General features: G+C 40.6%; 1 protein-coding gene across 9 annotated transcripts in view; it reads right to left on the bottom strand.

Annotated features, from left to right (window-relative positions):
* Positions 1–27,703, bottom strand: part of Sgms1 (sphingomyelin synthase 1) — a 324,088-nt gene that overhangs the window by 10,370 nt on the left and 286,015 nt on the right. For all 9 annotated transcript variants that reach the window (XM_023723167.1, XM_023723189.1, XM_023723161.1 and 6 more), the window contains one exon: positions 12,460–12,577. In XM_023723167.1, coding sequence (XP_023578935.1) covers positions 12,460–12,577 — 118 coding nt within the window. The remainder of the gene's footprint in view (positions 1–12,459; positions 12,578–27,703) is intronic.

The raw sequence follows: 27,703 nt of genomic DNA, 5'->3' as shown, positions 1-27,703 counted from the left end.
AAGTGGATGGGATAGATATATAGTTACATTCTGTTAATGAATAGAATGATTTGTTCTAATGGTGTTTGTAAATAGGATCTCAAATCCACATCTTGTACAGCAATTAACCACTAAGAAGAATGTATGCAATGTGTTAGTTATTGAAACTGTCCTAGCGATTTGATTTGAAACTGTCTCATTGCTGTTTATCAATAAAATTATGAAGAAAAAAAAAAGGCTTCTGAACTAGACAGCCCATCAGGTGTATCAGCGAGCCTAGCCTCACTAAGAGGTCTCCTCGGGTACTGTTCAAAGCCAAGTCACACGGTGTTCTAGTGACAATCTTGTGTGCCCTCAAAGCCCGAAGTCAGCAAGGCAGAGCCTCTCTCAAACTCTAGGGCCCCCTGGTGGTGGAGCTAAGAGTGCAATCCAAGCCTGTATAAAACATTTGGTTAATGACACAGTACACGGATGACAGTCGTCCCGTAATACCTCAATGGCACTGAAAAATTCCCATCACCTAAGAATATCGCAGCCACTGTTAGGTCAAGCGCAGCGCACTGCTCTTCTGCTGTGCTGATGCGAACCTGCGACGGGGCCAGTCACGCAAAAGCACAGCTCACACAACCGTGTACCAAATACACGATAGTGATAACACCAGCTGTGTTAGTGGTTCATGTACTTACTATAAAAGTTTTAATTATTTTTAGAATGTACTTTATAAAAATGTTAACCAAAAAGTCACCTCAGGTGGTGCTTGAGCTTCACCAGAAAATGGTACTGCACTGTTAAGCACCATCCGCACACACTGCTGCCCTTAAGGACCTTCTGGTGAGACCAAATGTACAGACGGTGATGACGACGACCCTGGTGCTGGGCAGGCGAGGCTGATGTGTCTGTGCGATCGTTTTTAAAAACATTCTTTAACAAGTAAAATAATACAAAATAAAACAAAAACAGAAAAGCCTACAGAAATATATATAATATGGGGTTGTAGTTGTGGGCACTGACCCTTCAACCTTCACAACGAGCTATCTCCCTTTTTTATTTTTATTTTTTTGAGGTAGGGTCTAGCAAGTTGCTAAACTGGCCAACCTGGGCTGCCTCTCGCCACTCTACCTCAGCCTTACAGAGTTCTGGGATTACAGGTGAGCAGCACCACACCCAGCCAGAAAGAAACTATTTTTACACAGATGTACAATGTGTCTTACGTGTACAATGCTTACTTTCAGCTTACCATTAATGAAAAGTTAAAAAAAAATTTAAAGTAAAAATGTTACTTTAACCTAAGTTTAATATATTAAAAGAAAAAAAAAATGATTGTATCTAAGTGCACAGAGTCTGAAGTCCGCAGCAGTGCACAGTAATGTTCCAGGCCTTCCCACCCCCTCACCACTCATCGCCGGCATACGCCCCAGTCCTGCAACCTCCACAGGCTCAGTGCCCTATACAGTACAGGTGCACTTTTTTCTTTTATACCACATTTTTATTATAACTTTCTATGTTTAGACATACAAATGTTTAGCACGCGTCACAACTGTCTCCTAGCCTCACTAGAGTCAGCCACACGGTGCACTAGTTAGCCCGGGAACGGCAAGCTAGTTATCATGTAGCCTACTTGTCATAGGTAACCCCGCCAAAGTTTGTGTACATGCAAGCTAAGATGTTCACACGATGATAAAATACCTAAGGACACACACCTCAGGATGGATCTTTGTCATGCAATGACACAAGGCTATACTATTTGCAAAACTGGTACTCTGCACCCTGCCAGTCCGTTGCAAGCTTAGTTAAGCCAGGGACTGGGAGCATATGTAGTAACATTTCCTTTAGCAGGTATGTATCTTAAAAAGTATACTGCCAGAGCCCGCTGCAACCACCACGAACTGTCAAATGTCCCTTAACAAATTCCTCCATTGGAGGAATATATTATAATGGGAAATAAAGCTGCTTCTCAAATATCCAACCAAAGATCAAACCTACTAAGGAATCAAGCAGCAGGACAGAAAGAAAACTGATGAGAGGCTTTTGGGCCACCCTGTGAGCTGCCTTCTCTCAGGAACCATGCAAAGGACCCTGAGGTCTCCTTCCACTTCACACTAGCAAATGACGAGGGCCTCAAACAGCTCAAGTATGCCATTTTCACATTTCCCACAGCCTTCTTAACCAATGACAGACACTTCAGTGTTGATGCATGTGACAGAAATGTCCTTTAGCTTGACCTTGAAGCCCCCACTGGGAAGGGCATAGGTTTGGAAGTGTGACGAATGCTTTAAATTTCACAGCAGCAGGGAGTGAGCTGCTCAACCGCTCCAAGCTGCCCCTTATAATTCCTCCTGCCTTTACTCTTACCTCATTGGGTGATAAAAAAAAAAAAAAGGTGGCAGAATAGTTTCACGGGATAAAACAATAATCATGTTTGACTAGGGCTCCAACCTTTTAACAGTTTTTCCATCCATTATATCATTATGTCCTCTCGGGCCTGCCAGGTGGTCAGGATGCTGTTCTGCAGAGATCACCAGCGATAGGGAACAGCACGGAGAAGCTGCTAGCCAGCACACAAGGCCATGCACATGCTTTGGGATCAGGAACCAGATATCTCAGCATCACATGATGCTCCTTTTTAGATCACTGAAAGGCACCTGCTGTCATTGTAAACACCTTTTTTTCATTTATGTATTTAGTGAAGGGTCTCACTACACAGATCAGACTCCTAGGGATCCTCCTGTTTTCAGCCTCCCCAGCGCTGGGGTTACAGGCATGGCCAGCTCAGTGCATCCCAGGGGTGGGGCTGGTGTGGCATGCGGGACCAGGGATGGAATCCTGGTCCCTGGGCTTGCCCAAGCAGGTGCTTAGTCCACTGAACTATCTTGATGGCCTGCAAACACCTTTTGAAATGAAAGGGAATTCCACAGCTAGGCAACAACAGGATCTCCTTTTGTTGTTCTAATAAAACGCATTGATTTGTCATCTTTTGTCCCTACTGCACTTTATGCCGTATTCACTTCTGCAGAAAAAACAATGAGCGCAAACCTACTTGCAAACCATGAAGCCATAGGTGGCTCAGGATAAATCATTTCAATCATCCTGGTTTTTCAGTTTTCTCATTTGCAAAATGGCAAGGAAAAAAGATTTTCTCATTTTTAACTCATCTCTACCAAAGTGCATTTCCAAAAGTGATCACTGAAGTCTTTTTCTTTTTTTTTTTTTTTTTAAGTAGTTTTCTATAAATTTATGGGAGTGTTACCAAGTTAGGTCTAACTTGGCCGGGGGGTAATTCTTAGGTGAGAACTCAACATCTAACAGCTAGTAAGTGAAACTGCAGTGAGTCTCCTTCAGCAAGAATGAGTCTCCTTAAATATGGAGATCTTGGAGCCAGGGAGATGGCTCAGTAGAATAAGCACTTGCCTGGCAAGCGCAAGGGCCTGAGTTCAATCTCCAGTTCCACCAAAAAAATAAAATAAAATAAAATATGGAGCTCTGCAGGATGAGACTCCTCCAAATTCTCTCTCTACCTTTCTTTCCTCTACCTGTAATCATTTTGTTCTGGGGATGAGGTGGCTACCCAAGGCTGAGAGCAGAGAGAGATTTTGTTATGTACTCATCTTCAACTCTTAGATACTCAACTTTTTAAAAGATGCCCTTTTTTGCTTGGCTATGAGAGACTTGGTTCTCTATACTTTTTCATTCTCAAATGTACTTATCACTTCCTATATCAAGTGGCTTGTGGGGGGGGGCTGTCTCTAAGCAATTATCTACAATAAAATATCAGCTTCCCTTTTAGCAAAAATTTTAAATTTTCTCATGGCCTCTAAAAAGGAGATTATCGAGAGGCTTCCTAAAATCTTTAGGTCAGTTATGGATTCCATTACCCATATTCTTATCACATTTTAAAAAACCCCAATATTTCAGTCAGGAGTAGTAGCATCTGTAATCCTTGTACTCTGGGAGTATGGATGCTCTGGTTCAATCTCTGGTACTATACACTGTCTGTCTCTGTCTCTGTCTCTCTCTCTCTCTCTCTCTCTCTCTCTCTCTCTCTCTCTCTCTCTCTCTCTCCAGTATCTCAACTAGGCAGAATTTCTCTTCTAAAATTAAAATAAAAGCTGGGACAAATTATTTACATTTGCTTCTCTGGGCATAGAGGTGCATGCCTGTAATCCCAGCATTTGGAAGGCAGAGGCAGAAGAATTGCGTGAGCTTGAGCCCAGCCGGGGAGGCCAACCTGAATGACCTGGCCTTAAGAAAAGAAAAAGAAAAGGGAAAAGAAGAAAAAGGAGGAGGAAGAGAACGAGGAAGGGTAGGGGGAGGGGGAGGAGGAAAAGGGAAGAAAAAGAGGATAGAAGAGATAAAATAGACAAAATAGATTTGCTTCAAATTTTGAAGGTTTCCTTAAACCAAGTAAGACTTGCAAAAATAATTTGTCCCAGCTTTTATTTAGAAACTTTCTACATCTAAAGAATGGTAAAATAGTAATAATTATTTTGGCAAATGGTATGACAACTGGCTCATTAATTCTCAGTACTTTGTCACATAGCTTTTTCTTTCCCTTCTTACTTCTTTCCCTAGGTCATATGAGAGAGAGCTGAATACATAGTAACACCTTGTCCTAAATACAAAAACATGGGCATTTTCCTCCAAAAAAGACTCCTAGTCCCCCATCTCCATTTCAATCCCAGAGATACACACCGATGTCACTGCTCAGGCCCTGACTCCATCTCCTACCGTTTCGCAGTCCCGCCCTCCACCCCCATGATATTTATACTGCTGAGACGCTCAGTCTAATTTCTTTGCAGAATATTCCTCCAGTTTGGTTTCACATGATTGTTGCCTTCTGTTTAAGCTCAGGTTAAATGCTGCTGGCAGAAGTACTGCAGAGAAGATAGTGCTTTTTTTCCCAGTGACATCAAGAAATACTTGATGTCATCAGCCTGCTATTCTTTCTTTCTTTATTTATTTATTTATTTTTGGATGCAATGAAAACTGTCTTTTTGTTATCAATTTTATTGAGAAACAAATAGAAATGAGACAGTCTCAAAACCAATTAGTAGGACAGTTTCAGTAATTAACACATTGCATATTGTTGTCTTCATAGTGGTATATCATCTGCATCTTATTCATAGTATAAGATGCAAATGTGATATCCTGTCCAAATACTTTTATTACAAATCTTTCTACTCATTGAATTAAGAGAAAGTAGCTGTATATCTATCCTAACTATTTTGTATACAGATACAAAATGGTCCTTTATTTGTATCCCCTTTTTTTGGTTTAGTTTTGTCAGAGATGGGTATTCCATTGCCATTAAAATATTGTAGGTGCATGAATTCAGCAAAATAATTCAATATAGTCCAGTAGTCCATAATAGTAGTGGGTTATCTGTGGGACTGGCAATGTCAGAAGTTGTTGACTTGAGCCTTTTACAGCTCAACATATTAATATGGCTTTACTCTTTACACCTCATTTTTATACTTTTCTGCTGGATGGTTAAGACCACCATAAAGCAAGACCTATATAACAAGAAATGTAACTTTTGTATTTGCCAAGGTCAGTCAAATCCCCTCAAGATTTATCCTGAAACACTGTACTGTAGTTTGTAGATCCTTTGTGAGTGTCAGCCATGTGGATGAGGCACGGCCATTGCTTGACCAATGTGCTCTTTGTGAAAGCCTGAGAGAATATTTTCTCTCCATGTGACTCCCCATAGGCACACTCTACATCATCGATCACTTTCCTCTGTGGCCCCATAATCTCTTTGATCAGCATCCTGCTATTCTTTGTTCACTTGCTTATGGGAATATCAGGCAGATTTTCTCACTAAATATATACTTTTGCCCCTTTATAATTAATATGCAATTTGTGATTTTAAAGTTAGGATGCCCAACCTTATACTCCTTAGCTTTATCATCATCTATAGATGACTGTAAATTACAATTCTTGAATTATGACTATGCAGGTTGAAAAATAGTGATTTTTTTTCCATTTCTATTATAATTACAATTTGTTTTCTTGAAAGAGCCCTATACATGAATTTTAAAAGCTTTTATGAATTTATCGTAATCCAATATTATCATTAGTCACTGAGATGCTTAAATGGTCTAAAACATGGCCAGAGGGGGCTGGGAACACAGCTCAGTGGTAGAACTTCAGCACTGAAGTGGAAACAAGCAAGCAAACAAACAAACAGAGGCCAGTGGGAACTCTCAAGCAGAACAGCATGGTTCTGAATGGAAACCACTGGGGCCTGTCGTGTCTAGGCAGCTCTAGAACCCAACTACCTACACTGATGCAATGAATAAGGATTCAGTGCAGTCGTACACTGGTACCTCTGATGAGCTTTGCAATTCCTCGGCAAAAGCTAACCTGGTGACCTCTTCACACTAGGCGACCATCAACATTTAGAAAATCTTTTATACCTTCCCAATGTCTCCTCAACACAGCCCTCCCGGCCCTGATGTAGGCCTCCTTTGCTTTTAATTCAGACAGCCATGCAAAAGCATATACTACCTCCCTCATGAGAAGTACTGAGAACACAGACTTGGCTAAACATCTTGCCTGTTGCATCATACCTATAAGACAGTAAGCAAGTCACTATCTCTGAACCAAGTATAATTTCTTCTCATTCAGTGTTGTGAGCATTAAAAATAAAACATTGAGAATCATATCAGGTGAAAATGGGAGGACACATAACTGGCACCACTGAACTTTACCTCCATCCCTCCTTCCTTCTTTCTCAAATACGGCCATGTCATAATGCTGCCTGCTAGAAGACCTCCTGGCCTTCTCCTGCTTCTTTACGAAGCTCAGACTTTTGAAAGAAGGTAAAACCTGCCCACCGCCTGCCTGGCTTTCTCTGTGGCCAGCTGGCCCATAGGGTCACACTCGTGAGCACACCTAATGACTTTATTCCCTGAATCTGTTTCACATTCCTTTTTTCATCACCTGGCAAACTCTGCCTCTTTCCATTTCTGCTCAGCCACCTCCTGCTCATCCTTCTGCGGTGTGGTTCAGATAGTGCCTCCCCTTGTGTGGCCAGCACTCCAAGCAGAGCCGCTGCCTTCTTCTATGCTTCCACAGCAACTAGTCCCCTCCTGTCCATCCAGGGAGGATGGAGCAAGCCAGGGAGTGACCTTTTGGCTCCCACACGGCTCATGATGTCTTATGCATTTATGTGCACTCAAAACTTACCACTATGCTCACACAAGGAAGGTTCTCTAGAAATGTTTCTGAGGACAAACAAAAAAGAAAATTTATATTGACAGTAAGTAACTGGAAGGCAGGCAGAAGATTAGGTAAAAACAAGCAATGATAATTTAAGCTCCACTCAATTCAAAAGAATTCTGAAGTCATGAAAAGGTTAGCAGGAGCTGACTATCCAAGTTTGCCAACATGGAGAGTTCCTAGAATACCCGAACAGCTGTCTGAGAAAGGAAAAGTTACAAATGAGCAGAGTCTTGCTGCAGACACCGAGCAGCGACTCAGCGCGTGAAGGTCTTCCTGCTGCTGCTCTTACTGTTCTGTCACTCCAGCCAGCAATCAGCCTCAGATACCACCCAAACGTGGCCCCTGTTCAGAAGCGGGACATGCGTTGAAAAACGGTGTCTTTCAAGTTCTATGGATCAATTCACTGAAAACTGCACCTCCCATAATTACAGCAGCCAGCTTTGTGTCTCTTAGTGTAATCTCTTCGTAAATGCTTTGAAAGCTAAGTTCATTGAGGAAGCCATCAAAGAGAACCAAAGTGCATCTATGTTAATGCTTCATCACTATTAGCTTAACTCACCAATAATGACAGCCAGAATTCAAAACAGGAAGGTATTTCTTTTCTTAATTCGCATTAGGCTATGTATCTGAGGACAGAATATACATATTTTTCTTTTTTTAAAAGTTGGCTAAAAAAATACAAACACCTATAGAGAGCTTAGAACATGAAATAATTCTTAAATGTCTGCCTTTTAAAAATGAAATTAAATCATAAATAGTTGTGAGAAGAGGAGACTGCTTCAATAGAACACACACGTCTCAGAGAAAACCTGTACTGAGCCTAGCACATGCCAATCAAGGCATCAGCCACTTGGTGGAGTCTAGCATAAGCCTGGCGTACACATCCCCTGGGCCAGAGCCAGGTGCTCCCCAGAAATTCAAAGTGCAGGAATGCACACACCTACCTCTCCATCTGCGTACCTCAGTGGTTCATCATTACCTAAGAAACATCTGATGGGAGGCCTGCTCCTCCTCCTTAAACTTAATCATCTTACATGATCATTATTTTTCAAGCTGTGAAATTTTGTACAGCATACTGCCATCAAATAAATGAACAATAAGACCGATTTTCATAATTGCTACTGGATACTTGGGACATTTTTCTTCTAAGCTGGGCTTTTTGAGCAGCAGTGGGAAAGGAAGTATTAAGCGTACTAGCACGATGATTGTACCAGCCTGTGATAATGGAGGTGAGTTTAAGTCACATGATGATTTTTTTTTCTCGGTATTTATGATAAGGTGTACAGGGAGTTCAGGGCCTCACTGCATAGATCAGACTCATAGTGCTCCTCCTGTTTACAGCCTTCCAAGTGCTAGGATTACCTACATGCACCACCACACCCAGTCTCAGTCACCCGGCTCAGAGCGCTCCAGGGGCGCGGCTGTCACGGCAGGCCAGGAATCAAACTCCTGGTCACTGTGTCTAAGCAGACACTTTAATGCGCTGAGCTACTTGGCTTGCCCTATGTTGGTCTTATGACCAAAGCTCAGCTTAAAAGTTTACTGGTAAGTGCACAAGTACATCATCTGACTCCAGTGATACCTTAAGTCACAAAACTATAATTGTGAAGCACAGTACTGTCTACATCCTCTCTCTGGCCTTTTAATTCATATTCACAACTTTAACCACCAACCACAAGATGGTAAATCATGAATATTTATTACCTGGTCCTGATTTCCATCTCAACTTCAGGCCTACACCGCTAACTGTCATGGACATCACCATTTAGCTACCTCACAAGGATCTTACACTCCACATGTTTAATCCACAATCATTAACTCCAGCTTCCTCCTTCTCTTATAATTATTCTAGTGATAAAGCTTGTCATTAAAGTCTTTCTCTTTTTCTTCATTCTACTTCAACTCTATTATCAAACTGTATTCAATTTTGTTCAAATACGTCTCTTTCTTTCTGTCCTTAGGACCTATCACTTAATTTAAGGCTTTATAGCACTTAAAAAATATGTATAAGGTAAAAGTCTGAACCACATGAATTTTGATGTTCTTTGCACAGAAGGGGCTTTATTTGCCTCGCTCACTCCTTGTTCTCCAGCATCTAAAACAGGTACTTAAGGCAAGCTGCTAAATCGTTTCTCAGCACGGTTGAGGCATGACAGCAATTTCAAGTCCTCTTCTGATTTCTGTACAGCCCCCTACAAGTGACAAAACTATCTCAACAATAAAGGACAAGACTTGGAGTTAAATAACCTGCCCACAGTGTCTGCCACCCACCTAATGAATTACTGCTACTCAGTAATATCTAAACCCATTTCAACCCCGACCTGAGAAGATATTTCCATTATTCCTATTTTTCTAGGGCTAAGAAATTCCTTCTCTGTGTAATGATTAGAGAGAGATTATTAAGATCAGTGATGGTGTTCAGATATCTTCTCTACCATTGCAACAGGTTACTTCTAGTAAGGTTCCTTTCAATTCTGGATTCCTTAGCTGAGATGTAGACAGCTGGCTGCTGAAGTCTCTCTGGTGGCCCCCTTCTCTCCCTTCTGACACTGGTTAGCAGGGGAGTTGACAACTCTTTAATAAGCTTGAATTGTCATCTTTTAAGTTTTAAAGCTTTTTCAACTCTTCTATCTAGCTTCACAAATCTTTTGTTCTACTTAGAAAGTACTGTTTCCCAAAAGGTTACAAACAAATGTAGAGAAGTCTCCAGATCCAACTTTCTATTCAGAGGAGATGTGGAGGAGAGGAACAAGTTAAAGAGTACCACAAAGAAGCAGACAGGTAAGCACAATCCTGAGTATGACTGGCATATAAGATCATCAGCAAATTCTATGAGCTGATTTAACCGCTGAAACCAAAGGATTACTGTTAATTTTGTTGAACACCAAGTGTCGTGGTTCTACTAGAACATATCCACAGTTTTTATGTACAATAAAGTGTATAGTGTTGAAGGCCTAAGAAAAAAAGAAAGAAGACAAAGAGATGACCCAAATGCACCCAATCTTGATAATTAATGAATCTGAGTGTTGGGTGAAGGAAATTACTTTATACTAGTCTCTATTTTGAAATAAACTTGAAATTTTTCAGAAAAAATTGTACTCCGAATTCTCTATGCCTTTTACATCTATAACAGATATAACTACATGTAATAGGTTTTAACCACTGACTTTTGCTAAGGTATTCTAATATTTTACCTCCTATTTCTTTTAAGATTTGGCTTGCTAAAATGTGTGATAAGGGTTGTGCTCTTAGCTGGCATTTTTAGCAACATGATACAGTGATAACTGAGTTGAGCTGCTCTGTATAAGTCATGCTGTTTGCCTTTAGTTACCAAGAAAACTTGCAGAGCTCTTCTTCGCCACAGGATGTGGTTAGATAAATGAGCCTCAGGGAAACTATTAAATAACCCTCAGCCAAGTCTGGCCCTGCCAGCCACAGGGCAGAGCCTCAAAGGTCCTCACCAAGACTCACCTAAGAGCAGAGAGGAAAATAGTTGCATAGTATGGCTGCTTGGTGTTTGTGTTTGATCCTTTTTTTTTTTTTTTTTTTTTTTTTTTTTTGCAGGGGGTTGGGGGGGGGAAGGACCTACAGGATGTTTGGGGTCTCATATCGGACTCTAGTGATCCACCTGTTTACAGCCTCCCAAGAGCTGGGATTACAGGTACGCACACGCCCAGTCTCAATCACCCTCTCAGCATGCCCTGAGGGCGGGCCTGGCTTGGCAGGCCAGGGGATTGAACCCCCAACCCCTGAGCCTGCTTGCAGGCGCTTTAATCCGCTGACCTGTTCAGCTGGCCCTTATCTATTTTCAATGTGTATTTACTCACAATCATATCTACCTACCCTTCTGCAGTACAATGTCCCAATGCCCAGCCTAGGCTCTCTTTGGAAAATAAAATACATGCGAGCTGATGATCTAAACTGCACATAGTACTGAGTATGCTGCTAATTATGCCCATTTCCAGCCCAGGTCCACATCCCTGGATTCTCACTGACAGCAGGGTGTTTTGTGCAACCCAGGAGCCTGCCGTGGGTGCTGGGGAGCTTCTGCAGAGGGTTACAAGGATGGTTTCTTGGGAAGGACAGAGGAAACAGCAAGAAGGCGAGTGTAGGGGGCAGGACTGCTGACAGAGGAATGGAAAACTGGCGACATCTATTCTCTGTGAAGATTCTCCAGAGTTCAGAAGTGGCATGCAGCAAAAAATGGAAGAGAGGAAAAAACAAACAAACAAACTAGCAACCTCTATAGGCACAACCTCTATAGACTTCCTTCCTAACTCTAGGAAGAAAGAAAGAGAGACAGCAGTACAAAATCTAACACGATTCAAAATTTCATAGGATAAGGATGCCATCTTAAAAATCCAGAGGGAATTTTCAGCCCCCTTTCAAAGCTTCTCTCCCAGAGATCATCTCTTCTGGAAGGAAGAGAAGGACAAAGAGACAAGAGTCTGCCAGCACAGAGGCAGTGCAGAGAAATGATCTTAAATACATCATAGAAGCCCTTATTTTCTTCCACTAAAATATAAAAAAAGGAAAATTGGCCCTTCTGTTTCTTACTGCATTAAAGAGTTTTAATGCATATAAACATTTAAAATTATCTTTTCCTATTTTATGAAACTCCAATGATCTCTACAGTTAAAAATTCCTCCAAGATTAAAAGAAAGGTAGAGACAATAAGACAGAGACAAAGTTTACTAAAAAAACAAAACAAAACAAAAAAAAACAACACAACTATCTATGCCATTAGACAAAGTAGCAGATCTACTGCCACATGTATTTCCAGAAAACAGTGGCTTTATCTGAATCGGTGGAGGACTGCCAGGAGATGTGATTATTTTCTCCTGCTTGCTCTGCTGTACGGAGTGACAGAAAGAAGAAGAAAGGAAAGAATGTCATTTGAAATGGAGCTTTCCATCTGCAAGAGGGAGAAAGCATACGAAAGCTTTTAGGTCTATATCAAATGAGTGGATGATGTTTTAAAAGTCTAGGCGAGAGTTCAAGAGCTGTACATCTGCAGAGCCAAAGCCCTTCCAGCACATCCAGATCCTGTACTTCCTTCCCCAGTGGGGCAGTGCTGGCAGAGCTGGAAACTCTAGAAGCATATGGCTGTTGGCTCAGGAGCTTGGGAACTCCCAGACAAGGGTCGAGGGATCTGACTGTATTCTGAAGAAATGTTTGTCTTCAACATTTGTCAGAGGACCCCAGAGCAAGACGAGAAACAAACAAAAAGGGAAATTAGAGTGAGGAATAGTTTACCTTCGGAGAACAGTTGAAATGCATACCAGGTACTGGGAGTGTAGTAACATACATTGTAATACACCGATACAGGTACAGCGTGCCAACTATGCAGAAAAATCTTCTGCTAATAATAGACCTAGAAAAAGGGAAAAACAGGGCAGATTCTCAGTCAAGAAATTCTGCAGGTTCAATTAAAGTTTTCAATGACCCAACAAAAAAGCCCAAAAAAACTACTCAAGAGCTTGAAACTGGAATGCTATAATTAACAGTAGATCAAGATGAAGATTTGGAGAATAATGTTGTGCTTTTCTAAAAAACATTAATTGTCCAAAAGATTTGAAATTGCTCTATACTACTATTAATTATGCTTCATGAGGCCTTATCCTTGAGCTGACATTCAACTGATAGAGAGTCCATTCTGAACATTCAGAGCCCACCCAGTGTCTACAGTTACATCTGTAGTATATTCTCAGTCAGAAAAGGGAACATGCCCACAGAATGTCATTAAAGTGAGAATTTAAAACTTTTACACCATGCAATAAGTCAAAGACATTAAACAATTAAACTCATACATATCAGTAATTGATCCTCAGGAACAACCTGATTCCAAGAAAAGAATATATCTGAAGGAAGAATCCAATCCCATACCACACCCCTATCTCTAGGTCGCCTCAGAACATGCTACTTATAGGACAGCACTTCCCAGAGTCTCACTTTCCTAGTCAGTAAGATAGACTATGGCACTAGAAATAAGGTATGGGAAATCTTGGCCATATAATACCTTCAAATGGTAGCTATCTGATAGCTTGTAGATTAATCCTGTACAAATATAAGAATTAGAAACACTTTCTACTAGTGGTTCTAATAAAAACTTTCCCTTCTTCTCAATTAAATAAACAAGGAAAACAGAGTGGACAAGCTTTCCTCAGAGAATATTGACCATTTAATTGTTCTATAACTATATTTTTATGCAGGATGGACACAGCTATTGAAGTGTGATAGCCAGAAGAATGTCTCATTATACTTTTTATTTTAAAATAAAGTGATATGTTACTCATGTGGTTAAAAATTAATTAAAAAGGAGCTGGGGAGATGGCTCAGTGGAATAAGTGCTTCACTGGCAAGTGCAAGGGCCTGAGTTCAATCCCTGGTTCTGCAAAATAAATAAATAAATAAATAAATAAATAAATAAATAAATAAATAATAATTAATTAAAAAGACAGCTTATGCAACTATAATAGTATTTCATTCATATATGCACAATCTGGAGACTGGGTTTTATCAATAAAATTGATCAGTTTTGAAAAAATTTGGGTATTTTTTCCCCTATAGTGTAGTAATAAAATCAGAAATATTTGCCACAATTTTGCTTCTTTTATTTTTCTTTTAGTGAAACTGTGTATTACTTCCACAGAATTTATTTACACAAAGATGACTTGGAGAGATATGTGCCTCTAATTTCAAGTGTAATGAAAAGTGTGACATAATTGAAAAATTCAATGAAGGATAATAATAAAGAGGGCCAGGGAGATTGCGCAGTAGAGTAAGTGCTTGCCTGGCAAGTGCAGGGTCCTGAGTTCAATCCCAGGTACTAAAAAAAAAAAAAAAAAAAAAGAATACAGAAAAATACCAAAGTGAAAACCAATACTGTACACTGTTAGATAAAATGATCACCTTTCTTTTAAAAAATTACTGGTTCTAGTAAATATTAGTATCTTAAAATCATTTTTGTTTTACACACACACTCACATGCACACAGCTCCCAGCCTTTTGCAACTATTTCTGCAGTTCAAACTTGAGTTACATGTAAGTACGAAGGAAAGAATTTATTATCTGAGAATAAAGTGTATGAAAAAGGACAGTATTATGAGAAAAGACAATTTCTTTTCTTTAAAAAAAAATTAAGTAAAAATACTGAAGATTGGGAGCTGGGAAAGATAGCTCAGTGGTCTAAATGCCTTTCTGGCAAGTGCAAGGAACTGGGTTCAAACCCTAACAGATCCTGTGCCAGCCCTGCCCCCAGGGCAGGCTGAGCCAGCCAGAGTCCAGGTGTGGTGTCTCATGCCTATAATCCCAGCATAGAGGAGGCTGAAAGCAGGAGGATCACAAGTCCAAGCTGTGCAGTGAGACCCTGCAACAACCAAATACATTAAATAAAAAAGAAAAAAAAATTCACATTTAGATTCTTAGTTTCTTGAGGGGTTAAAAGTTCGGGTTTAAAAATTCAAGACATACGCAAAAAAACAAAATGAGCCAGGTATACTGGAACAATCCTGTAAATCCAGCACTCGGGAGATGGAGGCAAGAAGATCCCTGAGTTGGAGCCCTGCCAGGGCTATACAGCATTGACTAGACTGCAAGACTCTGTTTCAAAAAAAAAAAAAAAAAAAAAAAAACTGAAAAGGAAAAAGAACTCTAGAAGGAATGCTAATGAGCTATTACTGGATTAGAGATCAGCAAAATATCAACAAGAAGATGCAAGTCTAATTCTCAAACCCCCAGGCCCTGTTGGCTGTCCACAGCCCTTCCCTTATGTGAGAGCCTGCTTCCTGGGGACGGGCACTCGACAAAGTCTCTCAGCTAGTATCTTATGTTTTCCCCAAATTTCTGAGCACCAGATCCATCAATTTTTCTTCTGCAAAAAAGCAAATACATCTCCTAAATTTGATTGTAAGGCAATACCAATAAAAAGGTGATTAATATTTTATAGCTGATTATCTATTATCAATTTGTGCATGATGTCCAGTACAGGTGACTTAAACTTTTTCTTTGCTGGTGATTCAGGAGATTGATCTCAGGGTTTCTCAATTGCTGGGTGTGTGCTCTACCACAGAGCTACATCCCCAGTCCCTTGTTAGACTTCCAATATCCTTTATTTGAAAAGGAAAAAGGCTCTGAACTTGATCCTATTCTATCACACCAGGCTTAAAAAGTACTATAATCTTTTTGTCATTTGGTACAATGGTCAAAAATTCTAAAAGAAATATGGTAAAAACAAATTAATACACTGCAAAGTACAGATAAAGTACTAGAGAGTTCTTACTTATTTCGTTTGTTTGTTTTGTTTTTGCAGAACCGGGGATTGAACTCAGGTCCTTGTGTTTGCCAGGCAAGCACTTATTCCACTGAGCCATCTCCCTGGCCCCTCTTACTTATTTCATAAGTTGTCTCTTTCAACTAATTCAAAGCAGGAAGATAGGTATAAATCTTGGCATACAGGAGAAACTTGGCTGCTTATTAGTATAACTCCTGAAGAATATCTCAACAGAAAAACAACTGTTAGTGCAATACTTGGTTCTAAATAAAATTACTTCATTTCCTCCAAAACTCTAATATTAAGGAATAATGTTTAAAGATATTATAAATAATTATATTCTGATACCATTCTTGGAACTAGCCTTTCTATTTATTTCTAACCCATTTCTCTGATTCAGATCTTATCTGCCAGCTCATTATGGAATCTTGTAGCTTTTAGAAACAAATCGGCCCTGACACAACAAGAGCAAAAAGCAACCTCAAAATTCAGAGACAATAAACAAGGGAAGGCACAGGCAACCATATCCCACAGCAAAGAGATTCAAAGATCTGGGACAGTCGTCAAGGCTAGAGCGCATCTCAGGTCTCTGATTAAAGATCCCAGTGTGTAAGACAGGGGGAACATATCACGGAGCTTTATCTTTATTTTTTAATCATTCATTCATTCATTCATTCATTCATTCATTCATTCAGTACAGCGTCTTGCTACGCAGCTCTGAGGTAGTGATCCTTCTATCTCAGCCTCCCCAGCACTGGGATTACAGGTGGGCCATTAGGGATCACCCAGGGTTCTGGCGCCAGCAAAGCATGTGGTACTGGAGATTGAACTGGGTCCTTGTGCTTGTCAGGCAGGTGCTTATGCCGCCAAGCCATCTCCCCTAGCCTGGAGCTTCATTTTTACACGCTAATTCTACTCGGAAAAAAACTTACTTGGTGACTTGAGCATCATCTTAATTAATTTCCTTGAATATCTGCTTCCTCTCCAGTAAGCTTTTCTATTGCTGGGACCTAATACCCAACTCCCACAGCTTAGAGGAGGACAGCTTCAATTCAACTCATGGTTTCCAGGGATTCAGCCCCCAGTTAGTAGGCTTCAGGGCAGAAACTTCGTGGCGGAAGGGACTAGCCAGGCAAGCTGCTTGGTCATAGTGGCTAAGAAACAAAGCATAAGGGACCAGTGACAGAGAGTGGAAAGGGGTCAGATGTAGCGCCCATGGCCATGCCTCCATAACCCGCCCAGACACCCTAGAAGTGTTCCACTGAGCCTCTGGGGGCTCCCAAGTTAATCAAGTTGGCTTACTGTCACAAAGATACTGCCTTCTGATGCGAGGCAGGTTAGAAACAAATGGAAAAGCTATGAACAATGCCAAGAATGGGTATCAAAGTACTGTATTCCTTACTTTTGAGTTTTTAAACCTTTAAGAAAGAGCCTTTAAAAAAAAAAAACTTTATTTAGAGCCAACTACAAACACATTCTGAGGATCTTTTTTTCTGTGGAAGTAATTTTCAGGTACAATATTAAACAATGTCAACGAGTTCTTGAAACAACTCAACAATGCATAGCAATAATCCTTGTTTTATTTGTTTTGTTTTGTATTTTAGGGAAGGGTCACCAGGGTGTTCAGGGTCTCACTACTAGATCGGACTCATAGTAATCCGCCTGTTTACAGCCCCCCAAGAACTGGGATTACAGGCGTGCGCCACCACATCCAGTCTCAACTGCCCTCTCATGCGCCTTGGGGGCAGGGCTGGCACGGCAGGTTCAGGGATTGAACCCCCTGCCCCTGCCCTGCTTACAGGCGCTTTAATCCACTGAGCTGTTTGGCCAGCTCTTAATCCTTGCTTTGTAATTGGGAAAACAGGTTCAGAGAGTCTACACTGAAATGTAAATATATTACACAAGACAAAAATAATCAGACAAAAATTGATTCACACTGTATAAGAAATCCCAGTATTTGAGTGCCTAAGAGTCAGCATTCTATTATATTTTTGTTACATTTCAAGAGCTACTTAAATTTTTCATTAAGTTTATGTTTTATGTCATATTTCATACTGATCATAACTCTACAGACATTTTGTTGATAATATTAGTTTTCAAAGCACTGAAAACCCTAATAGTACCATACAAATAGCCTGAATTAAACGTATCTATTATTATCATTTACAGCCTGTGGCCAATCATGTGCTATTACCTGCCCTATTTACTTAAGTCAGATGCCAGCCATTTCTCAACCCTTTATCTCATCTGCCTTCCTACAGTGACCTTTTTCCTACCTGTTTTTTTAAAATATATTTGGTACAGGTCCTCACTATGCAGCTCAGACTCCTAGTGATCCTCTTGTTTCCAGCCTCCTCAGCACTGGGATTATAGACATGCACCACCATGCCTGGTCTCCTGCCTGTTGTTCTTAATGTCACTTGTCTTCTGCTCTGGTTTGAGTAGTTGTGGGCCCCGACATTCATATGTGGCCATCTAAGTATAGAGCATAAGGGCAGAGTCCCAACAGTGGGTCACTGCTCTTATAACAGTGACACAGAGAGCTGAGTAGCACCCTTCCACCATGCTCGGGTACAAATAGAAGGTGTCATCAATGAGCCAGCAAGAGGCGCTCACCACACTGTTCTCCTGATCCCATGGTCTTAAATCCCAAACCTCTGGAACTGTAAGAAATCTAAGTGCAGATGTTCGTAAGCCACCAAATTATGGAACCCTGTTACAGCAGCCTAAACAGACTATGCCACCTCCTTACAGTCTATCCTGCACAGAAAAGCCAGGATCATCTTTATTAAAAGTTAAGCCCATGGCTAGCAATTATATTTTGAATAAGCTGCAAGTTCTACCGTAAGAATATGAGGCCCCATGCTGGCTGCCCTCCACTTTCCCTGTCATCCTCTGATTCTGCGAAAGCCCTTGGTGCTCTCTGATCCTCCCTTGCAAAGTCCCCACTGCCCAGGTTGGCCCTCTATGCCAGGCAGTTGCTGTCTGGCCTCCAGCTCTGCCTTTTCCTGTACCATGGCTGTCACCCTGACAGGCAAGTGCCTGCCTCAGACACTTGCTCCACAGAGGTGACTGGCTCTAAAGCAGCCCATGTGCTTAACCTTTATCTATTTTTCTTCCTTCACAGCTGTCTGCACAATCTCCCTAACCTCAATTTCTACATTCTGAAGTCTAAACTAACTCCAAAGAGATTCTTCAGTCTATTTTCTTCCTTGTAATTCCTTGTGACTATCCCATTCTCAGGACTATGACAAGTGCTCATCAACTCCTAAATTCAAACTGTGTAAACTCCCTTTACAGCTCCCTTCAACAGGACTCTGAGTCCTCTCCTCTCTCTGTCTTATCTGAGACAGAAATCCCATGGCCCTCAGCAAAAAGAGTCACACATTTTCCTGGAAAACCAAACCAGACTATCACTTTGGCCTACAAATCTCTCTTCTTCATCCCTTTCATTATTCTGCTGGCTATATTGGCTAGGGAGATAGCTCAGTAGAATAAGCTCTTACCTGGCAAGTGCAGGGTCCTGAGTTCAATCCCTGGTACTCCCCCCAAAAAAGAAAGAAACTAGCATTCTGCTGGCTATAGTCTTATGCATCTATCTCAAGCCTTCTAGAAGAGTCCCAAAGTGGGCAGAACCAGGTCATCCACTTCACAACTTTGATTTTATGGTGCAGGTGTCCCTTGGTGTACATGGGAGTTGGTTCCAGGATCTCTCTGGGATACCCAAATCCACAGATGCTCAAATATCTCATACAAGACACATGTGCATGTACCATCCACACATCCTCCCATGTACTTCAAATCATCTCTGACTTAAAATACCAAATACAAATAAATGCTGTGTAAATAGTTATTATAGTATAAAAGCAACAACAAAGAAGCCTGCATAGACACATACAATATAGATACAACTTTGTTTTCAAGGTATATTTCGTGCAAGGTTTGTTGAATCCAGATATAAAACCCATGGATATAGAGGGCTGCCTGTGGTTTAAATAGGCAGATTGTTGTTACCATCTGCTCTACTGGAGGAAGTTCTTAGGCCTCACTCATCTCTTGCTCCCAGTGAGATTCACCATGATGCCTGTGCTACCAGTTCTGTGCTCAGGAGCTCTACGGCTGGCTCCTTCTGATAATCCTTCCCTATTTTTCTCCATAAATATTTGTCCCATAAACCTTGACATTTATCTGCCAGAATTAACCCACCCCATATCATTTCTGTATCTGTGTTTTATTTAAAACATTTGCCAACATGGCTCCATTCATCCAATGCGGCATCTAAGCTCTAGAGAGGACGGACTAGGAGTTGTGGCCTCTTTTCATTCCTCTTCCTTCCTTCTCCGCCCCCCAGTGCTCCTGATGGCTCTTTATAGGCTCTCTGTCCATCAGAGTCTCCGGAGTACTCACTGCTCCAGAGCAGAGACCATGAAAACACAGGACTAGAAATTCAGGACTGCAGCAAAGAACATTCTAAGGAAAGGCTAGGTAAACAAACGAAAGGGAAAGGGTAAATGCTGTAGAACAGAGACATCAAAATCTCTCTTGGGAAACTGTCAACTCATTTTGCATTTCTTCAGGACAGAGAAGAGTTTGGGAGTCAGACCAGAAATGCATCTACACATGCACAGTGTCTGACTTTCTAAGATCCAAATCAAAGAAATTTTACATTTTTGGTAGTATTTTAACCATATTTTGCTTAGCTTATTATCTCATTGCACAGGAGGAACAATTAAAATAGTAAAAGTTTAAAGACCAGTTGGGCCAGTCAGTCAATGAAGGATTCACCACAAAAGCCAAAGGTCTAGACTTTTCAATTAGTGGTTCAAAAAAGTTAGTGGTTTAGATTTTTCCCCCTAAGCATTCTGTAAAAATTCTGCAATATAATGTCATAGTTGTCTAAGTTTAGGAAATGACCCACTGTTGGGTAAATTGTCCCTTTCTATCGACCTTTTAGAAATACATTGTTTTCAATTTGGTGTGGTGATGTAGGCCCATAATCCCAGACCTTTGTGAGTCTGAGGCTTGAGGATCAAGCCCAGTCTGAGCAACTTAGTAACTTAGTGAGACACTGTCAAAATTAAAAAAAAAAAAAAAATTAAAAGGTCTGGAGATATAGCTTAGGCAGTGAAAAGGCTCTGGGTTCAATCTCTAGTACCACACCAAAATAAATAATTTTAGAAATTAAAACTTTGGTTATACTATTAAGATACAAATGAAAACATCAATATGATCTACCTGAGAAATATAGAGTTAAAAGCAAGAGTCCTCTAGAAAGAAAGTGAATAAAAGTATGTACACAAAACAAAATATCATTTCTTTGTTGGTATTTCAGATTATCAAGAAAATGTGCACGTGTGTGTGTGTGTGTGTAAATATATGTGTATGTATATAGAATACAAACATGAATGTGAATATATAAATAACATAAATGTGTCTATTTACACTGAGATCTTTTTGTTTTTTTTCCATTCATTAAAACTTAGCCATCTTAAAAACAAAAAAAAAAAATTTAGCCAACTTGAATCACTTTCTAAGGGCTTGCTAGGCATGAACAGCAGAACACTGCACTATCAAACAAATGGCATTCTCCTGGCAGAAAGTTCTACCACATATGTCACCAGCAGGAGCTAATATTTACTGTTTTAGGGACAGTCCCTAGCCCACTGCAATACTCAATAAGTGCCACTGGCTGCTGTCTGTTCATATTTACCACAGACCTCTATATGGTGGGAATTATTCTCAGCACTAGGGAATACAGCAGTGAACAAAAAGGAAAAAGCCCACCTCATGGTACTTACATTCTAGCAAAGGAGGGGAGCAATAAACTAATCAATAAATAAGTAAGCATAAAGCTTATAATTTATATGCTAAATGGTACAATTAATGGTAGTGTCAGTGTGGGGCTGGTGGTTATAATTTGAGGCTAACTTGGTCTGGGAGGTGTCCCTCTGCAGAGGTTAACCATAAAGGGAGAGTATCCTTGGGAGAAGGTTCTAGAAGCTGATGTGCACAGGCATTTGTTGAACAGCAGGGGGTCAGGAAAAAAAAGGCAAGTGAACAGATCTGGGAAGAGGACAGTGAGACTCACAGAAATTCTTAGGTCACACTGAAGACAATGGTCTAATGCTCCGTGAGCACACAAGGAGAGATACACAACAATTTATTCTTACAGTGACATATTTAGTCTGTTGAGATAAAAAGTGACTCAAGAGAAGAAAGAAGGAAAAGAGAACAGTAGAAGGTTCTACTACTCATCAAGGTAAGAGATGTAGTTAGGCCCACAGTAGCAACAGAAGTAATGAGATTTATAGGCAGACCATATGTGGGGTAGAGGAGAATATCAGGAGGAAAAGCCAAGACATTTGGGTTATGAACCAGGAAGAACAGAGAGGCTAACTCTAAAAAGATGATGGAGTGGAATAGGGCAGGTTTGGCACCCAGGAGTATGCAAAGTTTCTTATAACAACACTAAGGCCACCTGGAGGCCTCACCCTCATGACCACATCTAAGGCTAATTATCTCCCAAAGGCCCAACCTCCAAATAACAACAACATATAAATTTGGAGATTAACTTCCAATATATGATCTTAGGAGGGAAGCATTGAAATACTATCATTTATTATTGTCTTCCAAACTGCCCACAAGCAAGACACATTACTTCAGTTTTTTGTTGTTGTTGTTATTTTTGGTATTGGGGATTGAACTCAGGATCTTGTGCTTGCCAGGCAAGCACTTATTCTACTGAGCTATCTCCCCGGCTCTACTTCAGTTTTCTTTAGTACCACACGTAAACATTAACTCTTGAAAACTATCATTTACTGCATCTCTATATTGTTTTGCCCTTTCTCCATTTTATCCTGACTCTTGGTGAAAAAGTATCTTAAAATGCTTAGGTAACTTAAAAGCTAAATTGCTGGGGTTACTACATTTAAGGGACATCTAGGGTGAATCTAAATTTCACAATTCGTAGGGCTTACGCTAATATATAGGTTATGAGGCCTAAAAGGGAAAAGAAAAAAAAAGAGGAGACAGGTCAATAAAGATAAGGTCACTAAAGCAGTTAGCTGAGGTGAGAGAGGAAGTAAGGAACAATCTGGGCCTCAATCTTCCATCTAGCCCCATCAGCTTCCTCACAGTGTCCCTGGTGAAAGGGGAGAGAGGAGGCCAAGCAGAGAAGCCTTTCAGGTGAGGTGGTACAGGGGACAGTGAAGGTCCCCAGGAAGAGTGGTCTTAGATCAGGCTCTAAGGCCAGATATGTATGATGGCTCACAATCAAAGAAGAGGGAGAAAAGAAAGGCCATAAAGAAAAAAAATAAACTAACCCGGTCAGTGGTCTTCAGTTGGAGACACAAGACTGTAGCTGTTGGTAAAGGGATCCTACAGACGAGTGGTAAACTGGGCCCATGGGACACCTCAGAGGGTACAGGACAGCAGTCCGCTCCACTGAGCTAAGTCTATTTTCTACAATATATAGGGAAGCAGCAACAAGCAACAGCTCTCAGGGTAGGCAGGGCACACCTATGTGTCCTGCAGATGGAATATAACCAATATATGCATTATCAAAAAACTGATTTGTTGTATTCCAAGTGTCTTTGCGTTTAGAATCTATACTACTACATCCACTAAGAACTTACATATCCAGGACAAGTGCTTTGTATACCAGGAAATTTCTACACTGGACTTACATGGAAGAGCCTTTCCTCCCTGGTGTGTGTTCTGTGGGGTGTTGGGGAAATCAACAGCTTCTCCCAAGTCTTGCATACCTCAGTGAGAAGAGACTAATACTGCTTATTTTAAGAGTTGACTGGGACAAATGACAGTGCATGTAACAAAATTTCTTGTTTTGCAAACATCTAGTTTGAAATGTATCTCCTGAAAAGGATGAAAATCACTTTTGAGGGCTCGGATGAAAGGGACCCTGAGTAAGTACAGGACGGATGGAGCTACTTGTGTAGAGGGAAGAAAAAGAAGGGAAGATACAATCCCTGAGCTCTTAATCTTGCTTTATTGCTGGAGAAGAATATGACAGGTTATAGGCCAGTTAATAAGGGAAGAGAGAAAAAATAAATAAATAATGGAAGAGAGGTCCAAAAAAGCCATAATAACATGAGGGAATTTTGTACATGGACAAAGGTACAGTTTTGTACATGAGGTACAGTTTTGTACATGGACAGCTTAAATACTACACTTTGAAAAACTGAGATCAGACACAAATTATTACTGTGAGATCAAACACAAATTCTCCTAAACATGACCTCTAATGCAAGCACTTTGCTCACTGCTGCAACCCTAGCACACATTCTCTAGTAATTCTTGGTAAATAATTAAATGGAAAGCTGGTCTGAAGTCCCGTAGAGATTAGTCTTCTGGTCAACCATAGTGCAAGGTTCATTTATACAATGATCTTAAGAAAACGATCTTGTGAAACTTAGAAAACCGACCATGGAGTAGGAACCTGGAAGGACCTGCTTTCAAGATGGGCATCAAAGACATAAAAATGAAAAAATGTTGACGACATCTGTAGTCATAAACTACCTTGGAGTCTAGAAGAATCAGGGATACTGTGATTGAATCAACTTAATGTGAAAAGAGACACTGATGAAATAGTCAATCAAATGAATGATAAACATGAGTGAAGAGTCTAGTCTGCTAAATAAAATACAACCTGAAACAACCATATTGGCATCTAACAGCAGTGGTTGCCAATCAGCCCTGAGATTCTATCTTTGGAAATGAAATTCCAGTCACAAAAGAGAGGAAACTGCTGTAGTCTTTACAAAACAAAGCCCTCAACCAGAGACTTTATCCAACATTAAAATACTAAATAGAGTGAAGGTGTAGCTCAATAGTAGATTGGATGCAAGGGCCTGGTTTAAATTTCCAGTACCAAAAGCAAGTAAAGTAAAAACAAAAGTTAAACCTTTCCCAGAGTGATCCCTGACACATGAATACTGATGAACATCTACTCATCCATCTCTGTACTTTCAGAGTGCAAGCCTAGAGGAATCATGCTGGCAAATTGTATCTGTTCCTTCCTGAAGGATCAACAAAGCCCTAGAAACAGCTCTAAATATAGATGTCACGGAAGGTCTTCAGCAGGAGTTGCCCAACCATTTTCCTTCCTTAGTCCCTTCCCTTCTGGCATGGGATCAGTTTTCAAAGAACACACCCAGGGAGCATTTCCACCTCACCAATCTTGCTCTAATTCCACACAATTGTTTGTGACAGAATGCTCTACCCCTTCCTAAAATACCTCCTCACTAAGCTCTCTCCTTTCTACTTATAACCCAAATGTCCAGTGTCTCCTTTTCTGTTTCCTTCATATCTTTTCACTATCAGCAGACTAATATGCCCTGTATAACATTTAATTCATTCTTACATAATCTGTTGCCCCATCTCTAACTGATTGATACTATTTCCTTTGGCAGTTTTTCTGATGCAAAAGCCATATATCCCAAAACATATCAGTATATACACGACTTGACTTTGCTCTGAAAAAAAAAAAAAAAATCAAGTAAAGCTGTGAGAGCACTCAAAGTTGTAAATTCTGTTTCCCCATTACATTCTATAGAAAACCTAGAGAAATGCAAACACCTTGTATGAGAAAGACACTGCATCCACAGCCAGACCTAAGTTCCGAAAGACGGGCAGCTGTAACAGCAGCAGGATCCATGACTTCCAGGAAAAGCACTGCCCTTTCTAGCAGCCAGGATAAAGTTTACCATTTGGATAAATATTTTATCTAAGCCCATACGTGGACCACTGTAATGGTATCTAAACTAATCTTCCCATTTATCTATTCTCTATCCTGCAGCTGGAGTCATTCTTTTAAACCACAAGAGTGCTCACAGCACTGTCCTCTTAGGACTTCCCACACAGGAAACAACTTTGATCTCTTCTCCTCAGTACTCATCCTGAGCCACAACCACATCCTGTGGACTCCCTCAGACCCCCTGGGTTGTAGAGGCCTCAGGGTGCTCTTCAAGAAGTGTCAGGAGCTCTGACCTTCTTGGCCCCCTGCCTGGAATGTGGACCCCTGCATGGGATTCTCCTACATTGGATTCAGGTGTCTGCTCAACTGTCACAATATTAGTGGCCTTTCCAATTACTCCACCTAGAAGAGCACCCATTTCATTACTTCCAGAAGTCCCTGGCCTTCATGCTGCTACACTGTTCCTGCTACAGCAGCTGATGTCACATGTTCATTTGTTTACTGCCCGCCTCACCCTTCCCCAAACAGAACTGTCATGAGCACTTGGGAGTCCTTTGCTCATTCAAGGTCCACAAGTGCCTGGCACATAGTAAGCTGCTCACAGAACATGGTTCTGTGAATGAACTTTAAAGGACCACTTTCTGTGTGTTTCTATGTGCCAGTCCGTATCAGAGATCAGGATTTAAAGGCAAATACAATAGGATCTAGTTTTTTTCTTTAGGGAACTTAAAATGTAGCAGTGGACATATGCACAGAACTACTAGAATGGACAATGACATCAGCTTAAAGTATGCAAAGAAAACTGTAGAGGAGCTAGAGGTTCAGTAAGGCAAACTGGAGGGCAGATTATGAAGAAAACTGAGCTTCAGGTTAAGGAGCCTGTTCTTATTGAAGCCTGCTATGGAGCACCATAGGAATGGAAAAAGGTGATATATTTGGTGTCATAACTGATAGGCAGAGCTGGGTGAAGTGGTACATGCTTATAATTCCTGCACTCATGGGTTGATGCAGGAAGATTCTTAAGTTCAAGAGCAGCCTGGGCTACACAGTGAGGCCCTGCCTCAAGAAAAAAGAAAAAAAAAACAAACAAAAAAACAAAAAACAAAAAACAAACCTGACAGACTTAGAACCAATAAAAGAAAATGAGTAATTCTCCAAGGTATGTAGGAAGGGCTACTGGCCAGAGAAGAGAAGGACTAAATTTGAAGAAAAAAACAGCAAATCTGGTTTTTAACAGGTTGCGTCTGAGGTACCCTGATAACAACACTAAAAATCATTAGATTTCTCTGGTGCCTAGAAAACCTCTGACTTAGCAATTCTATGGTCCCATTCCATGGTTTTCTTCCCTGTTGGGGGTCCCAACAGAACAGGACTACACTTATCACACACATGTGATGGCCACTGTGTTAGCCCCAACTTAGCCATGTATAAAAAGTCCTTAACTCTTCAGGTTTTATCAAATCTTTCAATTTAATATATTCTTAACCATGCTTTCCTAAAACATGGGATACCTGCTTTGCAGTGAAGTTTGACACAACTGAAGAAATTTCCCAGGCATTTTTCCTAGTCAGAGGTTTGAAGGTACAATTCTAAATGAGACATTATTTATAATTTTAAAAATAAAAAATGTTCAAGGACAACCATTACTATTACTTTTCACATGTCAATATGAATGTGATGGAAAGCCACTGGATATATGTATATATAAGCATAAACATGTTCAGACACAACAGGGAGATATGAAGAGTGAAAATAAAGTACCATAAAACAAAACCTATGTTCAACAGTAAAGGACAATTGTATACAACATAAGGATAGAAACAAACGAACTCCACATCAAGATTTTCCCCCAAGATTTGGTTAAAAGAGGATGTTGGTCAAATTCCAGTGGTCTCACTTCTCAATTAACAAACCATCCTCTATAGTGCAAACAAGAAGGAAGTCAAAACTTGAGTCAAACACCAAAAGAGCAAGAGGTTTTGTTAACTGTTAGAAAGAATATCCTATAACCATAAGGATCCATTTCTTGAAAATGTTGGACAAATAAAACTGCTATATTGCAACAGGCAATGAACTAGACATGAGGCGACTCTGACACCACAAAGGTCCTAATGCATTTCACCAACACCTGCTGCTCCACATACAAGTCTGTATCTTTCTACCTCTTAGATGCCTGTGAGCCACATTACTGAAAAGAGGCCACAAGGAGAAACTCCGGATGTAGCCCACTAGCACAGGGGTGAGGGATGCTTAGGGCTGCAGCCAGCTTTCATGGCCCATAAGGGCCCATCCAACACCGTTAGAATCAAATAACATAGTCATGTGAGATGACAGACTAGCTAGGCTGAGAAGCCCTCATTGTCTCTGTGAGAAAAACGACATCCCTTGGATGAGAGATTCATCCAAGCCGCCTAGCATATCAGGCTAGCACTGGATTCCAGGTGCCAAATTCCAGCTTGGCATTAATTTTGCATAAAACAAAAATTAACTGTCTTACGTCTGTCTGCCTATCTCTA

Source organism: Octodon degus, unplaced genomic scaffold (assembly GCF_000260255.1).
Source record: "Octodon degus isolate 3935 unplaced genomic scaffold, OctDeg1.0 scaffold00005, whole genome shotgun sequence".
In the NCBI taxonomy this organism is placed as follows: Eukaryota; Metazoa; Chordata; class Mammalia; order Rodentia; family Octodontidae; genus Octodon; species Octodon degus.
Note: the sequence above shows the minus strand (reverse complement) of the source record. Positions and strands in the feature narration are given on the sequence as shown.